The following is a 21,338-nucleotide window of genomic DNA, read 5'->3' as shown; positions in this document are numbered from 1 at the left end:
CCGTGAAGGGCAGAAGCACCAAAGAGGAAGAGAGATTTGATTCGTCTGAGCTGGAGTTAGTAGGCAAAAGCCACAAGGAGACAAGCTGTACCACTGTAAACAGAGACTGAGCCCCCGTCACAGGGGGTAATCAAGGGCAGGATGGAGCGCTAGCCCCTTAAGGGTCCTCCCAGATGCCGAGTAGCTCCTTACATCCCTCTGCAGAGTTCTCTCAGCCCTCTGCCCCCCTCCCGAGACACACCACAGCTCCAACTCTAAAATGAATTCATGCCCAGGGCCGTCACCAGGCAAGAAGAACCACAGCCCTCAAGCCATGGCTCAAGGTCAGTCTCTGGTCAGCTTGGCTCGCAGGCCGGTCCTGGGGAATCTGGGGAGGTTCTTGGCAGGAATCCACAGGGAACGCAGAGGCTCCGTCTACTCTGGCTATTATCAGCCAGGTGCACAGATGCAGTTAAGCACCCTGCTTTCAGGGAATTCGTGGGTTAGGGAGCAAATCTGAGGCCACCCTGGAGGCAGCCTGACACTTAAGACAAAAGCCCCCAGCAGCCAGATAGCACTAGGCGTCAGCTTAGCAAAGAAAGACCCTCTTGTCTCTCATAACCTCCATGCTCTAAACGGAGCCGGGACCCCAACGAGAGGGGACGGTTCCTGAGCCACACGCAGGCTGCCACCCGCACGTCTGTTTGCAGGCCTCATGAAGGCGAGCCGGTGGTGTCAGCTGACCCCAGCCCAGTCCGCAGCCTGGAACATCTGGTTCCCAGACCAGCACTTTCTGGAACACGGGCTCCTGGACCGGGAAGAAAAGCAGGCCAGGGAGTCGCGCCCACGAGGGTCGGGGTCCCCGGGTCAGAGCCCTCGACCAGACCCTCAAATGGTCGGCTGGTCTCTCCTGCTTGGAACCGGACAACAGTTGCGGGGCGGGTCCTCTTCCCAGGGGGAGCTGCTGTCGCCCCGTCAGGAAGAATTCCCCTTCCCGCCTGGGCTGAGCGTACGCGGGTGGAGTTTAGCCCGGCTGGAGCCTCCCCTCCCCACCCACGAGGCTGCACGGGGTGGCAACGGTCAGTGGACGGAGACAGACCGGCCTGCGGCTCAGCCCGAGGTGAGGACTGACTCTTCTGGAAAAGAGGGAGGGGTGACTGGCCGGCCACAGTCCCCGGGCGAGAAGAGTGAATGAGACAAAGCGCGGCCACCTCTGGCCACTCCGGTGCGGCCAGCGCAGGCTGCGCACCCAGGATGGCGGAGGGCAGGGCCCCGCTGCTCTGGGCCCCATTCCGGGGCAGGAGGCAGGGCCGGGCCCACCCCAGTCTCCGTCACACGTGGGGACCCTCACTCAGACCGGCCCCGGGGGGACAGAAGCTGGAACATTCTGTGCCAAGCGATGTGTGGGGAGGGGTACTTGGCTATTAAGCTCCTGCTGTGCAGGGGTCGCCCTGCTTTCCGGCGGCTGCGCATGGGAGCGGGTGGTGTTGCCCTATCTACCAACGGAGACCAGCTCACAGCCAACATCCTACAACAAGGGGCCCAGCCCGACCTCCTTCTTCAGGTGGGGGCCGCTGCCTGGCCTCGGAGGGCAGAACCAGTACCCTTCACGCCCAGGAATAAAAGGAGCAGGCCAGGCCCTGTGGCCCACCATGGGCTCTGGGCAGAGCCAAGGACCCCGGGTGGGTGGAGTGGAGCCCGATGAACCCGGTGGGAACCAGGGGCCACCAGGCCAAGGCATTTGAGGTTCCTGCCCCAGAGACGGGCTTCATTTGGGTTTCAAAGCCTGGGGAAGGGTCCCCCGGTGTGGGGCGTTCTGGCTTCTGAACATGTGGGTGGGGGAGGCACGTGGATTGCCCGCCAGAAACACCTAGGACACACTGCTGAGCCCCTGGTCGAGGTGACAGGGAACACTGTCCCCCACACCAGCCCAAGCCGGGGGTCTCCTTCCCAACTGCTCTGACTCAAAGGACCGGGGCTCAGGTGGTGGCTGCGAATTCCGAAGCCCACCCAGACCCTCTGTGTGTGCCAAGATGCTCAACCCAAGGCCCAGGGCCAGCGAGATACCACCTGGGGGTCAGGTCTGCCCACCACATTGTCAGAGGGCCCCCTGACCCCAGCTCCTGGCCCACCCACACACCCGGCTCAGGCCTGGCCGCAGAGCTCCTTCAAGGCCAGAGCTGCCTCTGATGGGCCCTCCAGGGCGTGCAGGCCCAATAGGATTCACCCACATGCAAGTGACCTGCTGTGTGACCATGGGGAAGCCCCCATCCCTCTCTGAGCTCCAGTATAGCAGCTAACCTTGACGGAATGCCCACCGTGTGCCCACCATGCTAAGAGCTTCTATTAACTCACTCGCCCTCACAGCAGCTCCGTGAGGCAGAGGCCATGACCAGCCAGGCTTTACAGATGAGGAACAGCAGGCCCAGAGAGGTTAAGAAGTTTGCCCAAAGCCACACAGCTACCAAGCAGAAGAGCTGGGATCCGAACCTCAAAGCTTGGGCCCTGACCCATGATGAGATCCTCCCTCTTAAAGACCCAACAGGGGCGTTTACAGGTCCAGGGTGGAAGCTCGGACCTTAACGGGCTCGAGGGACCCCCGGAGTTGCCTCTCCCCACTGCGCCCCTCGGGGCCCGGCCCTGGGGTTACTCACTTGTGTGGGGCGTGAAGGAGGGGTGTCGTGTGGCCCCCTGGGACGCGGCAGGCGGTGGGGGCGGCATGCTGGGGGGCGTGGCCCGGGGCTGCGTCTTCACCTCGGCTGGGGAGCCAGGCATCGCGGAGGCCTTCTCCTTCCTGTCCGCTGTGGGTGCCATGGCCACCGGGGTGGGGGAAAGGAGAGAGAGACAGAGAGAGAGAGCACGGGTGAAGCAGGCCGAGGGGCACAGGGGTCGGCGCCGCCCAGCCCCACCTGGTTCCTGGCTAAGGCCCCCAGCAGCTGGACGTGGGCCTATGTTGCTGGGGGCCCAGGTGGGCGACTCCCAGCTGGCCCCCAGGTGGCTTCTGGCTCTGCCTACAGAGCCTGTCCCAGGCCCTAGCCTGCCCCAGATAAGCCCTAGGTGTGCTCACAGGTGGCTGACATTCCACCCACCTAGGACCAGAGAGCAGGCTTGGGTCAGCCCATTTCAGGTGGGCTGGAGGGTGTAGCTTTCAGAACTCTGGCCAGCCAGAACCGGGCTGGAGTTCTCACCGTGGGAGTGGCCCTGGGGGAGCCTGGATTGTCTCTCCTGCAGACCGGGGAGTCGGGCGGCATCCCCCAAGCCTGCGGTACCCGACTCTGCTTGCATCAGCCCCTCCTGGAGGGCATGCGCAGACAGCCTCGCCACTCCCATTTCTGAACTCAGCAGGTCCGGAGCGGGCCTGAGACTCTGCACTTGTAACAGGCTGCCAGGGAGGCCCCCGGGGCGGCAGCTGCCCAGGTATTCTTTGCAGGTGGAGGGGGGTGAGCCTCTGGGCCTCCCCCTCCATCTTAGCTCAGGGTCAGCCAGCACCGGGGCAGGCCGCAGAGACCTGGGAGCAGCGGCTGGGATTGTGGGTGGGCGTCCCCGCCTTTAACAAACAGGCACAGCCCACAGTGCCCCAGCCACTGCTCGTCCTGTTGACAATGACGGAGTCTCCCGGGGGCCAGGGGGACGATGGGGCTAGGCTTGACACCTGCCAGCCGTCACCAGGACTACAGCTCTGTCTCTCTGCCTCTCCCCACCCTCCCCTCCCGGGGTCCCGCACGACCTGGGCAGAGGTGGAGACACACGTGCACCCGGGCAGCCACCTCTGTGGACAGCGAAGATGCTAATAAACGGCATTTACGCCACCTGTGCCCCAGACCGTGCAGACCTCCCCGCGTCGCTCCCACGTCCTCCTTTACACAGAGGAGATGCCCTCGGCACTCCAGGGCCCAGGGGGTGAGAGCGGAGAAGCCCCCTCCCCACTGGGCCCCACGGAAGGGGGAAGCAGCCGGTCACCAGCAGCCACCCGGCCTCGCAGCACCTGCTGTCCACTCAGCTGGCCTCCCTCTCGCCGGGCGCCCTGCCCCCCAACAGCCCGCCTGTCAGGAGGCTGATGGCCTGGCACACGTGCGCCACAGCTGTGGGGACCCGTCAACGCCACTCCTGGCTACAGGGCTGGCGGCCAGTCCCCAGTGACAACCAAAGAAGGAAAACGTGGCCAGCGCCGTGGGCTCCAGGCCACCTCTGTGGGGTGCAGCCCCATCCTGGCCAGCCCTTCATCTGACCAGGCCACCCTGAGGCAGGCAGTCCCGCCATCAGGCCAGGGAGGGCGCTTAGGATGCCAGGCTGGGACGCCGGGGATGCAGGGCCTGGTCGGACCTTCCAAAGCTCTTCCACGTTGGGGCTTCGCTGGAACATCACGGGTGGAGCAGACCAGAGAAGCGGATGGAGAGAAGCCGCTCCAGGCGGGAGGGTGGACCGAGTGTGCCCGCGATGACGAGGGTGCCACATCGCAAGGAGTCTCGCGCCCACCCCACGGATGTCTGCCGGGCCCGTGGACGGAGCGGGCAGTGTCCTGCTGGTGCCTGGCAAGCAGGCCCGAGGCCATCCACTTACAAAGGAGACACACACGCGCTCCTGGCAAATGACAGTCATGGCTCCTGTTATTCCCAGGAAACCCTGTGAGGGAGACGCTGCTGCCAGCCCTGTTTTACAGGCACAGAGAGGTACAGCAATCCACCACGGGCACACAGCACGTATGGTTTGGGTGGGTCTGCAGGGTTCCAAGGCCTGGTTGTCATCAACGCGAACTCTTCCTCTTGCAGGAGAGGCAGCAGTTCCGGGAATCAAACCCAGGTGGATGGAGGTTCTGGGCTGGGTGGGTGAGGGCACCCCTGCGGCTCTCCCAGGTCCCACCTCCAGCCCTGGGTCCTGGGTCCCCAAGGGCTGTGCACAGTAGGGCCACAGATGCAAGAAACCCCACAAGTCTTGAATCTTGTTTGAGTCTGGCTCTATTGCCTCCTGGCTGTGTGACCTCGGGCAAGTCACCTCACCTCTCTGAGGTGACTCTGTAATGGCCGACGGCAAGCTCTCAGTGAAATTCGGTCATGGTTTATGGAGCAACTTGCGTGCTGGGACCCCGCTCTTGAGGCTGCCCTCGGCACACACCCCAACCCAGAAAGCGGAAAGTGACAGAGCACCTCGGGGAAGAGCAGAGGTGGTGCGGAGATGGTGAGCAACGCATTTGTGGTGAAGGAACAGAGAGCACAAAGGCGGGAGGGAGTGTGCAGGGCCTCCAGCTGTGCAGGGAATTGAGAGGAGGTTGGCTGGGCCGGGCTGGTGGGCAGCAGGGAGCCAGTGAAGGTTCTGCATAGCATCCAGAGACGTCGTCTCTCCTGCCTGAAACCCTCTAGCAGCTTCCACTGCACGTGGGGCTTCCCAGGGTCCTACCCCCCGGCCCGCTCCCACGACACCCAGAGCCCCAGCTCCGAGCCCTCGCACACCCCCCGGACCACTCCCCCTTCCCTCCTGGGGGTTCAGCTCCGACCTCACGTCCTCAGGAGAGGTGTCCCCACATGAGACATGAGGGTCTCTAGCTCCCCTGGAATGTATCCCGAGATGACCTTGTTTCCTGGCTCACCTGTCGCAGGGTTTCTGGCTGGGCTGGCACTTCTGGAAGGCCGGCCACGCATGTGCTGGACACCAGGGCAGGACACGAGAATGAGGTCACCACCGGCAGCCCTCCTAGAGGAGGGGTCTCCCTGCTCAGGGGCTAGAGGGGGCAGGTCGGGAGGTCCTGGCTGCCCTGGCTCCAAGGTGGGCCGACACGGGGGCTGCTGAGGGGCTGTGGATGCACCCACAGCTCGCCCTGCACGCTTGCCTTCCTCGGGGCTGGCCGAGCGAGGACAGCAGGGTGAGAGGGAGCTGAGTCCCACCCTCAGTGGCTGCCTCTGAGCCGGGCTCCTCGCCTCCCTGGGGTGCAGCACGGATCAAAGGAGGAGCAGAAGCGTTCTTAGTGGGGGGCGGGCACCCACCGTGGTCACGCCACCCGTGGTGGCAGCTGTTATCACCGTCCTCTCGCCACTCCTGCACCCCTGAGCTGTGTGTGGAGCCCTCATCAGCCTGTGCTGGAGCCAAGCCTGCCCGCCTGCTGGCCCGCGTGGCCTGAGGGCACACGGCCAACGAGCTGCCAGACGGGCAGCCTCACTCTCCCAGGAGCCGGCTTCCTGCCCAGCCCCTTTCAAGGGCCCGCGCCAGCCAAAGGCTGCTCCCTCACCCCCTAAGACCCACTGCGAGGCTCGGACCCCCGAGGGCTATGGCACAACCTTACTGCCCATCTGGCAGCCTGTGTAGGGCCACGTAGGCAGGGCCCTGCACCCACAAGCCAGCACGAGCAGGAGATGGCCAGGGCATGGGGGCCTGGGGAGGGGCCCGCTGTCGGGTGCTGAGTGCTGGGGGCCGGTGAGGGGGCAGCTCCCACTCCCGCCAAGGCTGCCGAGGGTGCCAGCGTGGTCAGCTCAGCTGGCAGGGGGCACGTCCCGGCAAGGTCCAGACTCCGCCCAGAAAACCTGGGCCGGCCTTGTGGGGCAGCTCTTCCCCCCTCCCCCATTCTCAGGTACCTCTGTCCCCAGCGTCCACTCCCAGGGGTTCCTCATCCCCGGGGGGAGCCAGGCCCCATGTGCTGCACGTCCACACAGCATCTTGTTGGATCCCCGTGGCCTCCCCAGAAGGCGCTGTCAGGGCCCCTGAACCGTGGCATCCTGTGCCCCGCCTACGAGTGGCATCCTGTGTCCCCGCCTACGAGTGGCATCCTGTGTCCCCGCCTACGAGTGGCATCCTGTGCCCCGCCTACGAGTGGCATCCTGTGCCCCGCCTACGAGAGGCATCCTGTGCCCTGCCTACGAGTGGCATCCTGTGCCCCGCCTACGAGTGGCATCCTGTGCCCCGCCTACGAGTGGCACTGAGCCCATCCATGGGACCCCAGGCCCTGTACCGTGGCATCCTGTGCCCCGCCTACGAGAGGCACTGAGCCCATCCATGGGACCCCAGGCTCGAACGGTCCCCCTGCACCCACCCCAGGTCTGCGTTTCCCCCACTCCTGATTCTAGGGTCATTGGGGGCCCTCAGCCCCAGAGACCCTCCACCCAACATCAGGGGTCCTCCTACACAAGCCCCCTTTTAGGGAGCTCTGGTTTAGCAGGTCGGTTATGGGGCCCAGGCAGCTGAATGTATGTCAAGTTTTAAGTTCCTTTTTTCTTATGAGATTAATATATAAATAACAGCTTCCCCCATGAGGGCTTAGCACGTGCCCCTCGTGCATCAGCCTGCCCGCCCCTCACGCATCAGCTTGCCCACCCCTCAGGACCCCAGGGACCGACTTTGACTAAGAATTCCATGCCCCTGCTCGAGGACGCACTGCACCTCAATAGCAGCCCCAGGAGGCAGGTCCTGCCATCGCGCCCATTTTATAGAGGGGGAAACTGAGGCTCGGGGAGGACAAGTGACTTGCTCAGGGTCTCAGAGCCTGAGGGCAGCAGGGCCCGAGCCTGGGGACTCTCCATCGGAGCCTCAAGCCCCCAGGCCCTGCAATTGCTTGGGAGATTAGGAAATTCTGAAGCCAACCCAGGGCTCCCTGCATGGGCCGACCAGAACGCGGAAAGGGCAGCTGCCTGGGGTTTGAGGTCGGGGCGGGATCATTGCTCTGAGTCAGTGGGTGACGCCCCGGGCGACCTGACTCTGGGGCAGGGGAGTACAAGGACCACCTTCCCAACGCCTCAGGCTCTTTCCAGACGTTAGAGCTCCAGGGAGGAGGAACCGGGCCGGCCACGGCATCCCTGTCCCTTCCCCAGCCCCGTCAGCAGCCAGGGGCCAAGCCAGCAGCCACGGCAGCCCCAGAACCCCGCACAGAAATGAAGCAGGAGATGGGGCGGAATCTGAAGACACGTCTGGGTTTATCCCCAACCGGGGCTCCCCGCCAGCTCTCCTGGAGTCCCGCACAGTGCCTTGGCCGGAACGGCGGCCCTTGTGCTGGCGGGCGGGAGACATCTCTAGGGGTGCCAGACCCCTCACCCATGGTCCTGGCTCAGAGGTAGGCAGACAGGGGCGAGGGGCCCAGCCAGTGACTCGTGACCCTCTCACAGCCCTCGGAGGCAGACGGTGCTCCGCTCCATCCTACGGACGGGGAACCGAGGCACAGAGAGGCTAGGTGACCTGCTCTGTTCACACAGCTGAGAAAGGGCTGGAGGTGGCCCCAGAGTCTTACCACCTGCCCCGAGGGCTGCAGCTGGAGGTGCCCCCCATCCATTCTTCTTCTAACTGTCCGTTCCCCCCTCCCCATTCCGATCCTGTAGGGCGGGGGGTGGTCCCCGCTGGTGATATCCAGTGAGCTAGAGGGTGAGACGTGAGCGGCCCCCCTCGGAGCTGGACTTCCTCCTCCGGCCTCTGTCGCAGCCCCACCCACTGCCCCGCACTCCCAGCCCTCGAGAACATTCCCAGACCCCTGCGGCGCTCCCCAGGGCCCCTGGGAGACCCTGCGTCTTTCCCAGACCGCGGCTCCAGTTCCCACTACACGTCACTAATCCGTTGACAGAGGAAGCTGCTCTCTGAGGCCGGGCGGAGCCGGTGGGAAAGAACATGGAACGTGCGGAACAAGCCACCCCATCCATCACTGTCCTTGCTCTCCTGTGTTCCCAGCCCGCCCTGCCCGTCTGGGAACTGGCCACAGCCCAGCGCTCCCAGCCCTGGGGCTCTAGAGCCCTCCACGGGAGGGGGGCCATTAGCATCAGCACAGCCCACTCCCCACCCGTGCTGCCGCAGAAACAGCGGGCCCCGCTTTGATCTTTTGCGGTCTGATTCTGCCGTGACCTCATTTGACCCTCACAGAAGCCTCAGGAAGTGGGAAGGTGGGAAGGTGGGCCAGTACCGACAGGTAACACAGCTACGGTGACAGAGTCCGGACCGCGAGCCAGGCCTGAGCCGCGCAGGCCACACGGGTCCCCCGGCCTGGGAGGTGGCAGATGAGGAGACCGAGGCCCAGGGCCCAAAGGCCACTCTCTCTGTGGGGTCTCGGGATGTGACCTGTGGCGCACCCACACCCAGTTCCTGGCACTGACCCGCAGGCAGGCAGGGTTCCCCAGGCCCGTGGGAGGCTCGGCAGGAGGTCTGCACCCGGAGGAGGAGCCCTGTGCCTCGGCCCCTCCCCTGCGAGCGGGTGGCCCCTGGGCACACTGCCCGGCCTCAGCCTCCGCAGCTGTAGGTAGGGGGCGAGGAGAGAGCCCCACTGGGCCCGGCTCTGAAGTGCTGGCCTCCGCCCTGGGCCGGGCAGCCGGCCGAGGTTCTGAAGCTCCTGCCAAGGTGGACCGGATGCTGGGCTTTCTTGGGGCAGAAGGGCGAGCTGGCCCCTGAGACACATTTCCTAAGAGCATTACCAGGTGGCCCCCTGCCCCTCGGCCGGCATCCTGAGAGTGCCCGCAGGACCCTTTGTGACTGGCCGTCCCCTCTCTGCCCTCACCTCCCACACTCTCCTCCACGTCTTTGCCCGAATGCGACCATCTTTCTCAGCGAAACCAAGTGCCCAAAGTAGGGCCAAGCACACAGAAGGTGCTCCACAAATGCCGTGGAGTCAGGACCAAGAGAACGGGGAGATGGTCCACGGACAGCGGGACGGTCGTAGCCTCCCCAGCCCCACAGGCTCCCTCTCGGCAGATGCCAGTCCTGACCCCCCGGCCCAGAGCCTCGGCCAGAGATTGGAGGGGAACCTCCCCAGTCAGGTGTCCTCTGGAGCCCCATCCTCCGTCCTCGGAAGGCCTGCGGGCAGGGCAGCAGCTGGCTGGTGTCAGGTGTCCCAGGAAGAGCCCGAGGTGTCCCCAGCGAGGGCACACAGCCACCCGTCCCCGGCGCCTCCGGGCACACTCTGTCCTGCTCAGGCCAGACTCTCCCTGGAGGATCGCAGTGTCCCATCCTCACAGACATCCTGCCCAGGGCGGGGCACCCCATCCATCCGGGCCCAGCCTGGGCTCCCGGGACCCTTCATCCCACACCAGGCCTCGAGGAAGACGCCGCTATCACCCCGTTTATGGATGGGGACAGCGGGGCCCAGAGTCACAGTAAGCGAGGTGCCTCCAGGGTCCAGACCCCCTATTTCCTTTCCCATCAGGTCCAAACTCTGCGTGTGACACTCGGGGCCTCGCACGGCCTCATCTCCGTGTCCTCCAAGGCCCCGACGGCTGCCGAGTGCCAACGCTCTCAGGCTCCTCCTCTGCGTGGCAGAGCCCTCGTCCAGGTGGACGTCGCTGCCCGCTGAAGCGATGAGGAAATCGAGGGGTTGGAGGTCGGGGTTCACGCAAGACCACAGCTCAGCGAGGCTGCAGAGTTCTGACTCTGGCACCACTGGGTCCCGGCCAGGATTTCCCTCCCTCCTTCCTTTCCTCCCTCCTTCCCTTCCTCCCTCCTTCCCTTCCTCCCTCCTTCCCTTCCTCCCTCCTTCCCTTCCTCCCTCCTTCCCTTCTTCCCTCCTTCCCTTCCTCCCTCCTTCCCTTCCTCCCTCCTTCCCTTCCTCCCTCCTTCCCTTCCTTTCTTCTTACACCACCTATTACAACACCGCTATGAGCCCCAAAGTCCCTTCTAACTACAAACAGCCCCCGACCCCCCACAAGCGTAGAGGAGACAGAAGCGGGTGTGTCTGTGGGGAACTCAGGCAGCGCACGGTGAAGTCCATGGCTTCAGGGCGTCCCTCGTGGGCAGCACCTGCTCGAAGACGTGCCCGTGTGCCAGACACGGACGCCGTGGGGGCCCTCGGACCCCAGTGCAGCGTGGCCGAGCACGGGCACCGTCCCCCAGCAGTGACAGCTCGTGGAGGTGAGAGCAAGGTGCCTCGGCCCACGAGCGGCCCTCCTGAGCGCCGGGCGCCCACGGGGTCCCTCTGCGTCCACACGAGGGGTGGACGTTGTTCTGCTCACGCGGTCCCAGGCAGGTTTCTGGCCTTATGACCGTCAGGCGGGACCTTAGAAGCCGTGAGAGACGCTGGTGGTGCAGGCAAGTCCTTCCTGAAGGCTGGCCCCGCCCCCATCACAGGGTCGGCACCGAGCACCCCCTGGGGACAGATTCACCTCCTTCGAGGCCACTGACCACTGCACACTGGCTGCCGTGGGGCCTGGGCAAGGTGACACAGACCCACTGCCAGCTCGCAGAGGGGGCGGCGGGACCGCGGGGGCAGACACCTCTGCTTAGGTAGCTCCTGCCCCCAGAATGCCCTCCCCTCCCCTCAAGGCTTCCCGGAGGGTGGGTGGGAGGTTTCTCTCCTGGACCCTGTGGTCCAGTCACAGCTCCTGGACCCTGGGGGTCTCGAGCAAGCCGGGCAATCGCCTGAGGGCCAACTTCCTGAAGCCGGAAGAGGGGCATATGGACCCTCCCAGAGCCTCCCAGTGGGTGCGTGTGGGACAAACAAGGGAAAAACTAGGCATGCACCCCAGGAAGCAGCCGCGTCTCAGAGGGGCCTGTGACCCCGCCGGACGGGGCTCTCAGGCAGAGGCGGAGGGACTCGGGGGGCTCCAAGGACATGGGGTGACCCCTCACATCGAGATGGGAAGGTTTGACCAGGAGGCTGACCCCTCCCCACCCCCTCCAAGGCCAAGGTCAGGGGACGGCTTGTCTTTGATCCCCAATGCTCTGCAAAGCAACGAGAATTCTGGGGGGCAGGCAGCCCTAATGAGTCCCAGGAGCTGGAACTTGGGCCGCTTCCCACATCTGGTTTCAATCAAGGTCTCCGCCGACCGCCGAATCAGTAATAATATACACAAGGATTAGTATCTTCCCTCCCTTGGTCTGGGCAGCCCTCCCGCCCCCGCTGGCGCTCCAGCCACATCCCTTGGATCCTCCCGCGTGGCCCTTCCCGGTCCTGGGGTCTGACCGGGAGGGCTGTTCCTCTGTCCATTGCCGCCGCCGCTGCCGCCCTTCCCGCTGCCGCCGCCGCCCTTCCCGCTGCAGAGCGCTTAGCCACCCTGGCTGGCCTGCCTCCAAGGACCCTGTGACCACCGGGCCTGCGGGTGACAACAAGGTCACCCGTTGCCATGGCAACAACACTGGGCCGGGAGCCAGGAAACCTGGGTCCCCCATCCTGCTCTGTGACCGACTAACTGTGAATCCATAAAATCACCCCAGCATGGCTCTAAGCCTTGGTATACCCATCAGTAAAATGGGCCCGTAACTCCCTCTTCTCGGGTCGGGGGTGGTCTCAGAAAAGGAACCGTAAGGAGCAAGGCCACTGTGGCTCCTGTGTCGGGGAGGTTCCAGCTGGCCTCCCTCCACCCGTCTCAGCCTCTCGGCCGGAGTGTCAGTGGCTTTTCTACCTGAGGCCTCGGTTTTCTCACCTGTGAGATGGGGATGAGAGCAGAGCCGCCCCGTAGAGGTGCGGAGGGACGGGACATGCTCAGCCAGAGGCTCCTTCTAAAGGCCCACAGGCCTGGGCACCAGGCGGGGGCACAGCTCTGATTTTAAACGGGCTCCCTTTTGCTGGGAGCTGCATATGCACCTGGGTGCCGAGACCCCCTCATCCTGACAAAGCCCGGACGTGTAAGACCCGAGTTACAGATGGGGAAACTGAGGCACAGGGCACGTGCCCGGGGTCACACGGCCATAATGCAGCAGATCCCACACATGTGCAACCCTCTGGCTGACAACCCTGCTGGTCGCAGGAAGGGTCCCTCACGCTGGACCCTCAGAGCCTGCCCAGAGGGGTGGCGGTGAGCCTCTGTCTGGGGGTGGGGTGCAGGGTCCACAAGAGAAAGTCCTGCTGCTCAGGGCAGCCCCTCACAGCCTCAGAGGGGGTGCTGCGGTGGCCAGGCTGCCCCCCGCATCAGCAGGGGCTCATGAATCCCGCTGGTGCTGAGAGGAAGCCGTCTGCCTGCACGGGAAGTTCCCTTCTACCACCGAGATGCCACCGAGATGCTGTGACACTGGGCCAGACACACCCTCACCACCGTGCTCCAGCCCAGGGGCCGCCTCAGGAGCGGTCCAATCTCCCCTTTGTTCTGGCTGCACGCCCCCAGGCTGGGAGACCCTGTCCCAGATATTCTTGTGCGGCCGCAGGGCCTCCGCACCTGCTGGGATGCCCCCCACGTCCACACAAGGCTGTCTTCTCCTCCTCACTCAGGATTCGGTCCCAATGTCCCCCCTTAAAGGAGCCCTCCTAGCCCCCACCCCTGCCCTTCCTGCTGCATCACCCACTTTATCTCCTGTGGAGCACTTGTCAGCACCCGCGATGGTGGCCCGTGCAGGTCCTCGTGTTCAGCACCCCTCGCCCCAAGGACACGGGCCTCGTCTTTCTGTGCACTGCTAACCCCAGACCAGCACCGACGCCTGGTGGTCAGTAAGATGTTCCACAAAGGTGTGCCGACTGACCTGTGAGAAACCCAGAGCGGCCCCGCCTGCCCTTGTGCTGCCTCGGCCCCCGGCCCAGCCCGTTCATGGTCACGTTGGAGAGCTTGGTGGCTGTAGCGGGAGAGCCTGGGCGGAGCTTGGCTTGGGACCTGCCCCTGCCCAGCGGCCCCAGCAGGTAGTGCCCCTGTGTGTGTGGGTGGGGACCGCGGAGCTGTTCTGAGCCTGCCCCACAGCAGTAAAGGTCGGTCGTGGCTGCCTAAGACACCCGCCACCTGGGGGGGTGGACGGATTGCAAAACGGCCTCAATTCTCGCGCCCCCCCCCCCCCCCCCACTCACACCCCTTGCAATGTGACTGCAGCTCTTTCCACCCAGAGACGGAGTCGATTTCCCTGCCCTTGGATCCGTGCTGGCCCTGGGACTCGCTCTGGCCACTAGGATGCGGCAGAAGTGACGTCAGCCAGCTCTGAGCCGCACACCAGGCGGTCAGCTCCACTTGCTGTCCTGTTGAGCCTGCTGGAGGGGAAGGCTCACATGGGGCAGGGTCGGCCCAGCTGCCCCAGCTGGGGGTCCAGGCACATGAGGGGCCCGGCCACCCTCAGCAGAGCCAGGAGCAAGGCCAGCCAGGACCGGGACCTCACACATGAGCCGCCCGAAGACTGTAAGCCAGATGAAGGTGGTTGTTTTAAGTCACTAAGTTTTGGGCAGTTTGTTACCCAGCAATAACTAACAGGTACACACTGGTACTTAGAACCACAACATTTTGGAGTGGGGGGGGCCCTTAGAGACCCAAGGATCAGATGTTACAGGGGCAGGTTCCAGCTGAACCAGGGCTCCTGCCGCTCTGCTCCCTGTTCTCGTGGAGACGTCTGGGCTCAGATGAGCAGGCCACCCAAGGGACCATGTCTGAGGACATCATACGGCCCAGACAGTGACCTGCAAGGAAGCTCGCCACGGCATTGCTTGTGAGGGGGATGAGCCCACAGAGGACAGGTCAAATACATCCTCCGGCCAGGGGGACCCTACGGAGCCTGAAATCACGCGGTGGGTACTTTCACTTTGGAAACTGCTTTTCCGTGCCCACAAGCCTGAAGCTCTGCACACCCAAGGCACAACGGTTTGCTCTGAGGCAGGGAATCAACGGAAGTGCAAACAGCCGGGCATCGGCAGCAAAGGACAAGAATACTCACTGGCCACTGTCACAGAGGCCCATCAATAGGTCAAGGGGCGGATCCACACGGCAGAATACTATGCAGCAAGGAAAAAGGACACACATAACTCCATGCACCAACATGGACAAATGTCACCAACACGGACAAATGTCACCAACACGGACAAATGGCACCAACACGGACAAATGTCACCAACACGAACAAATGGCACCAACACGGACAAATGGCACCAACACGGACAAATGGCACCAACACGGACAAATGGCACCAACACAGGGCTGCGTAAATGACACCAGACCCCAAAGAGGACGGGCCACGTGGTTCTACTTACATGGAGTTCAGAAGCTGGCATTAGGGTCAGGGTGGTAGTCCTGCGACGGGCAGTGACGGGGAAGGGCTTGGGGCCTGGGGCAGGTCAGGGAACATTGCCTGGTATCTGCACACTCTGGGAACGCTCCCACGCACACTTTTCTATGTGTGTGCTGTACTTCAAATACCCGATTACTAGCAAAAATGGTGCCCCGGAATACCACCTAATAATAAGGAAAATCAGAAGAGGTGGAAACACATGAAACTCCATCTTGTAAATAAACATACGTGCAGAAAAATGACGAGAAACAAAAGGTGACCGTGGTTCCTGGTAGAAGGCTGGTCAGAGCCATTATGTCCGTGTCTGTGTTTTCAAGAGGGGTCTGGGGGTTTGGCTGGACCGAGGAGCCCAGAGCTTCAGCCAAGCGCAGATGCCCCAAACAAGGAGGGGGGCGAGACTTCCTTCTTGGACCAAGCCTGGGGTGGTCACAGAGCCAAGTCCACGGCGCCCCGGCGCTGAGCAGAGTTCTGAGGCGGGGAGGGTGGAGAGCTCACAGCAGCTGGAATGGAAACCCTCCCTGCTCTCCGCCGGCCGCAAACGTGATCCAGATGTCCCCCTGCTTGCCCCGCGGCTGGCGCACAGAGGAAGCACATTCCTCGCCCAGCTGTCCGGGCTGCGCAGCCAAGAGCAGCTCCTGAGAGCTGAGGGGGAGGCGCCCGCCATCTGGGCCGCCCGCCGTGTGTGTGTGCGTGTGCGTGTGTGCGTGTGTGTGTGTGTGTTGGGGGGGCAGTGGGAGGAAGGGCGCCCTCCTCTCCCAGCACCGGTCCTGGCACTCTGGGAGTCCCCTCCCGTCCACCCATGCACACCTGCCCCCCAAGGGGGAGTGGCTCAGCTGCAGGCTGGCACACCTAGCTAGTGTGAACAGGCTGTGATGATAAACGTGGTGGTGCCTGGGCAGGCACGAGGGGTGTGGGCACGTGGACAGAGAGACATGAGTGGGTGCACAGGAGGCGGGGGGATGGCGCTGTGACCCAAGCACGATGGAGAGAGTCCCCTCCTGCAGCTCACGGTGGTGGAGGCGATGGACACACAGGCCACCACACAAGGTTGCGCGGTAGGGGGGAAAAGCCCAGCTTTGGGGGCGGGCAGGCCGGAGTCCAGCCATGGCCTCGTCACTGGGGTGGCCTTGGCTGGGCCTCCTCCTCTGAGCCTTGGTTTCCTCAACTGCACGCTCGGGCCGATGTCCCCGTGAGGATTAGGTGCACGCCTGTTAAGCCCAACACCCTGCTTTGCTCACACACGCACCTGGCGGGGATGTGATGGGGCGGGGGACCCTGGCACCCCAGGAGCTGCCTCGCCTGGTTGGGGAAGTCCTCCTGGAGCCCAGGACATCTACACTGAGGCCTGAACAAAAGACGTGTCCCCCGAGGGCTGCGGCAGCACCTGGTAGAGGCAGCCGCGCAGAGAGTGCACGTGTGTGCGTTTCCTGGGGGGAAGGGCTGTGACCCCAAGGAAGACTGCAGGACACCCTGGAATAAAAGAGGATCTGATATGTACACGGAGAACCTCTAGAAGGAAACAAAAGCTGCCCCTGGGCAAAGGCAGCAAGGCCCCCTCCTCTCTGCCTCCCTCCTGGACCAGCCCTGCTTTTAAACCACCTCCTGATTTATTTTTAAACTGCCTGCCGCCCACCAGCATTGTGCCCCTCCCCAGCTCTGAACGAAAGTGGCAGTAACGTGAGCAACAGAGAGACAATTACAAAGTGCCACTTAGCGAATAAACAGATGCCTTAGTCCAGATTCCTTATTTTAAAAAAGGAATTGACAAAACGCAAGCAACTCATTGGCCACGACACCCTCTGAGGATGGTCGGTGCTCAGGTTTGGGTGAAGTGGGAAGTCCTGCATCCGCGCAGGCGCACCTGGGCTGAGTGCGTCGCTGGAAGAGGCAGGGAAGCCTTGAAGAAGAGGTTCAGCTGCAGCTGTGCGACGTGCACAGCTGAAGCTGGGAGGGCGTCCCGGTGGAGGGCGCAGCTTGGCAAAAGCAGTGCAGTCAGAACTCCAGGAACAATCTAGTACCGCCTGTGCACGACGGTGGGGAGCAGGGCGGGGAGGCCGGAGGGTCTGGAAACCTAGGCCACGTGGTTGGGATGCTCCCCTGCCAGCAACGAGGCACCACCGAAGGCTTAGCCGATTCCCAAGGCATTTTTGTTGCTTAAAAAACATGCAGATTGGCTGCATAGCACCTTGAACTCCCCAGAGGAATGTTGCCAAAATATAAAATAATAATGCGGCTCCCGTGAATGCTAAATAATAATTAGGGGCTGGCGGTTTACCCTGCACGCATGGCCCGTCGAGGGCGTCTCTCCAGAGTGCCACATGATTCTCCCGCCAGCCCCGGGACACAGAACGGCCGCCCTTGGCACACGTGGCCCGTGAGGACCCCGGTCACCGGTGACGGGAGCCACCGATGCGGACGAGGGGGTGTGGCCCCCAGGATGCTGCCCGCGAGGCCTGAGGGATCCCAAGTGGTGATGTGCACCCGCTGAAGCAGGTTTAGAAGTCACCGCCCGCAGAGGCGGGGGCTGAGGAGGTGGTCTGGGCTGGCTTTGCTCCGAGGGCCGGGGCGTCTCCAGCTCTCACACCCCACTTCCGTTAAGGATGACCCGAGAGCTGGTTTGGCTGAGCTGCGGCGGGCGTCAGCCCGACATGGCGCTGCCCCCGTGCCTGCTGCGGGAGCCCCTGTGGACCGGGACTGGGGCGGGGGCAGGCCTGTGGTCTCTCGCCCCACCCAGAGACAACCAACCCCCCTCTGTGCCCTCTCGCTTCCTGGACGTGGAAGGCCCTGCCCAGGCCCCTCCCTGACCCGCACACCCAGGGACGAAGCCGGGCCCACGAGAGACCCCACCACTGCGGGGGCAGCAGCCCTGGGCCCCAGGCCCTCCCGTCCTCCTGCCTCTGCCTTCACGGGGGAGGCTGGGGGCCACTGGAAAAGCTCACACTTCCTCTGGCAGAGAACTTGGTAAAGACAGGAGGCGAGGTACCCTGGGGGCCTTACAGCTACAGCATTCTATCGCGGTCAAAGCTCATAGCACCGGGGTGGCCATTACTGCCTCCCTTCCCATATGCTCAGAGAGGTCCAGGTCTGCACCCGAGGTCACACAGCACTGGTGCAGGCTGGGCGCTCCCAAGGACACAACAGGCACCTCTGTCCCCAGCAGCTCTGTCTACTGCTCACCTCCTCAGATACCTGTGGTTAATTTTACAATTTAACACCAGCAACGCCGGAGAGGCCTGGGGGCAGTGTGGCCTCACACCACCTCTTGGAGGGAGGGACCGGGCCCCAGCCTCTTTGCATCCTGGGCGCCATCTTCCCAGGGCCCTTCTCCCTGATGGATTCCAAACAGTCCATCTTCTTCCCCAGGAACCGCCGAAACGTTCCAGAAATTCCAATCACATGTCACCCAAAAGTCACGGCCCAGACCCTCCCCTGCAGGGGGGCCAGGAGCCTCAGGGGCCACACACAGCCCGTTTCCAGTGCAGAGAGCTTCTTGCACGTTTGCTGCGTGCCATGGGCCATGCGTCTCCCCCCCACTCCTGCTGTCACCTCACGCAGTCCCCGGAACCCCACTATTTCCCTACTTTCAGAGAGTCAGCAACGCGCCCGTGGTGAGCGTGGCAGCCGGCCCCAGGTGGGGGTCACAGTCACACAGGAAACCCGTGACTATAACCCGCTCCCACCCCTCCCAGCCCCCACCCACAGTAACCACCGCTGACGGGTCTCCAGGATCCTTCCAGATACTTCTATGTAAACACAACTCTGTGCGTGTGTACGAGACCTGGAGCCCATGCTCAGTCCCGCTGCGGTCTCCTCACCTGTGCAATGGGGAGGATTGGCCCCGCCCCCGAGGGGCATGAGGAGACGCAGAGGGCTTCCCTGGTGGCGCAGTGGTTAAGAGTCCGCCTGCCAATGCAGGGGATATGGGTTCGAGCCCTGGTCCGGGAAGATCCCACATGCCACGGAGCAACTAAGCCCATGCGCCACAACTACTGAGCCTGTGAGCCACAACTACTGAGCCTGCAAACCACAACTACTGAGCCTGCGAGCCACAACTACTGAGCCCGCGAGCCTAGAGCCCGTGCTCCACAAGAGAAGCCACCGCAATAAGAAGCCCATGCACCGCAGCGAGGAGTGGCCCCTGCTCGCCGCAACTAGAGAAAAGCCCGTGTGCAGCAACAAAGACCCAACGCAGCCAAAAATAAATAAATAAAATGAATTAAAAAAAAGAAAAAGACGCAGAGTAATAACTAGTACAGGCAGCAGCCAGGCATACGGCAAGTGCCAAATTAGTGCCAATCTACAACAGGAGACACCCTGAGCACTTGCTTTCTCAAAGGTGCTCCTCTGAGCCCTGCCGCGAGACGGAGGGACGCCACGCCACCACAAAGGCAGGTGGAAAGGAAGCCTCCCCCTCCGCACCCAGAGGAACCCCAAACTTGGCAGGACGGCGTCCCCTGCCACTTCCCAGCCCTGCCCCCCACCCTGCTGGGTGGTCTCCCCCCAGCCTGGCCCACCCAGCCTGGAGGCCAGAGCCCCCAGAGGGCCCTGGGGATGACACTAGGGACACGAAAGCCTTCTGGGGAGGCAACCCCATGAGCCAGCGTCCACACAACCTGGGAACAACCTCCTTTCACTGGATTTAAGGAAAACAGAGTCCTCTGGAAGCAAACCTTTTAAACAGATGTTTCCTCTTGGCACGAACTTCCCGGGCGGGGCCTGCGCTCTCACACAGAGGCGCCGGGGAGACCAAGTGATTGCCATTCTTTTTAGGAAGGGGAGGAAAATAGTTTAAAAAATGTGTTTTACAAGCCTGCTTTTGCCATTGTTTATGTAAACAGGTAAATTGTTTCCTGCCTCAATTAAAAACATCTGCCACATAAATGAATACCAATTAACTCATCCTGCTTTTAATTAGTCTGTTAATTACACGCAGGCAGCAGAAAGGATGGCTTAGGAGTAGGCGAAGCCGAGTGCGCGCCCCGCCCCCAGCTTGGCAAGGATCTGGGCTGTGTCTGGCTCCTGGTGGATGAGGATGGCAGGGAGGTGGTGGCACGGTGCCAGCCGGGATTCCCTGATCTGGGGCTGCCGGGTGGGCACCTCCTCCAGGGGCCCCTGGATGGGGTGGAGCCTCCTTCTGCATCCCCTTCTGCCCTCCCCCCTCATCTCCAGCCACCCCCCTCGTCACTGGAGAGGAAGCAGGGACCTTAAGGGCGGGCGCCCCACTCACATCTTGGCCATATTTTGCTGGGGGAAGGAGGCGGCCAGGGAATGGAGGCCTGTGCCTGGTCCAAGAAGGCCTGCCTGGGAGGGGTGGGGGGGAATGCAGCTCGGTCAGACGCTGCATCGCATCATCGCTGCATCCTGAGCACGGGCCTGTCCCCAGGCCGGTTAGAGCCGCCTCAGGAGTGCCCCTCACCCGCCCCTCACCTGCGCCCCTCCTCCGCAGCCTTCACCATGGTTTGTAATTTCTCACCCTCTTCTGCCTGCTTCCCCGAAGCCCGGCCCAGGGCAGGAGGCGCCCGGTACACGCTCTCTTGAGTGAAACTCATCCAGGGAGGCTCGCCCAGGAGATGTCATTATTCCCACTCAAGAGGCTCGGGAGGGCGTCAACCCCTCCAAGGTGTCACATGGTCACATCACCCCTCCTGAGGGGCTGGATTTTAACCTGGGGGAGCCCTGATTCCAGGGTGTATTGACAGCACCGAGTACATCACAGAGGCCAAGCTCGGGAGCCGACGCTGTCCCTGGGGGCTGGGGCTGGCGGGATCTCGAGTCTCACGTCTGATGGGCCCCTGGGGTGCCCCCTCCTTCCACGCCCGGGTCTCTCCTTCCAGGGTGGGGGGCACATCCCGGCCTCCCACAGACACTCTCCCCACATCCCCCCCAGGTTCCCAGGGCTTACAGAAGCGGAAATGGTCAGAGCTGGCTGGCCCCCAGAGCCCACCCAGCCAGAGTGGTCGGTGGGCTTCCACTCACACTCCAGGCCCATCAGGCAGGTGGGCACCAGAGCCGCTCAGCGAGACTGATGCTGCTGAGGAAAAGAGAAAAGGGAAAGATGTGTCCGACTGATTGGTGATGTCTGCCATGGGCATCGGAGTGGGCAGAGAATGATAAGCCATGTCTGCCATGGGCATCATAGGAAGTGGATGGAGAGGTACCCAGGATTCAGTCCACCTTTCACCCACAGTGTTCTAGAACAGTCTGCCTCTCCTACTGCCGGTGGGCACCTGATCAGGAGGCTGCCTGCACCAGGCCTTCTCTGAGAGGTGGTCAACAGTCCACAAATGGACAGGCCAGAGGCCAGGGGCCAACCCCTTCCAAGACCGGGTCCCAGCTCACAGGCCCCACCTGGAATCCTATCCCGCCCTGGGAGAGGGGGAGGTGTACAGCCAGTGCTAAGTGACCAACAACATATTAGCTCATTTAATCCTTCCAACAGCCCCGTGAGGTTTTCCTGCTCTTTAATAATAACGTCGAAACATAAGACATGTTACTCCCCC

At 62.9% G+C, this 21,338-nt stretch overlaps 1 protein-coding gene across 2 annotated transcripts in view; it reads right to left on the bottom strand.

Moving 5' to 3' along the window:
• Positions 1–21,338, bottom strand: part of CBFA2T3 (CBFA2/RUNX1 partner transcriptional co-repressor 3) — a 54,128-nt gene that overhangs the window by 17,346 nt on the left and 15,444 nt on the right. For both annotated transcript variants that reach the window (XM_061174467.1, XM_061174468.1), the window contains exon 2: positions 2,634–2,780. In XM_061174467.1, the coding sequence (XP_061030450.1) occupies positions 2,634–2,754 (121 nt within the window). In that variant the 5' untranslated portion in view covers positions 2,755–2,780. The remainder of the gene's footprint in view (positions 1–2,633; positions 2,781–21,338) is intronic.

This window comes from Eubalaena glacialis, chromosome 18, assembly GCF_028564815.1.
Source record: "Eubalaena glacialis isolate mEubGla1 chromosome 18, mEubGla1.1.hap2.+ XY, whole genome shotgun sequence".
NCBI lineage: Eukaryota > Metazoa > Chordata > Mammalia > Artiodactyla > Balaenidae > Eubalaena > Eubalaena glacialis.
Note: the sequence above shows the minus strand (reverse complement) of the source record. Positions and strands in the feature narration are given on the sequence as shown.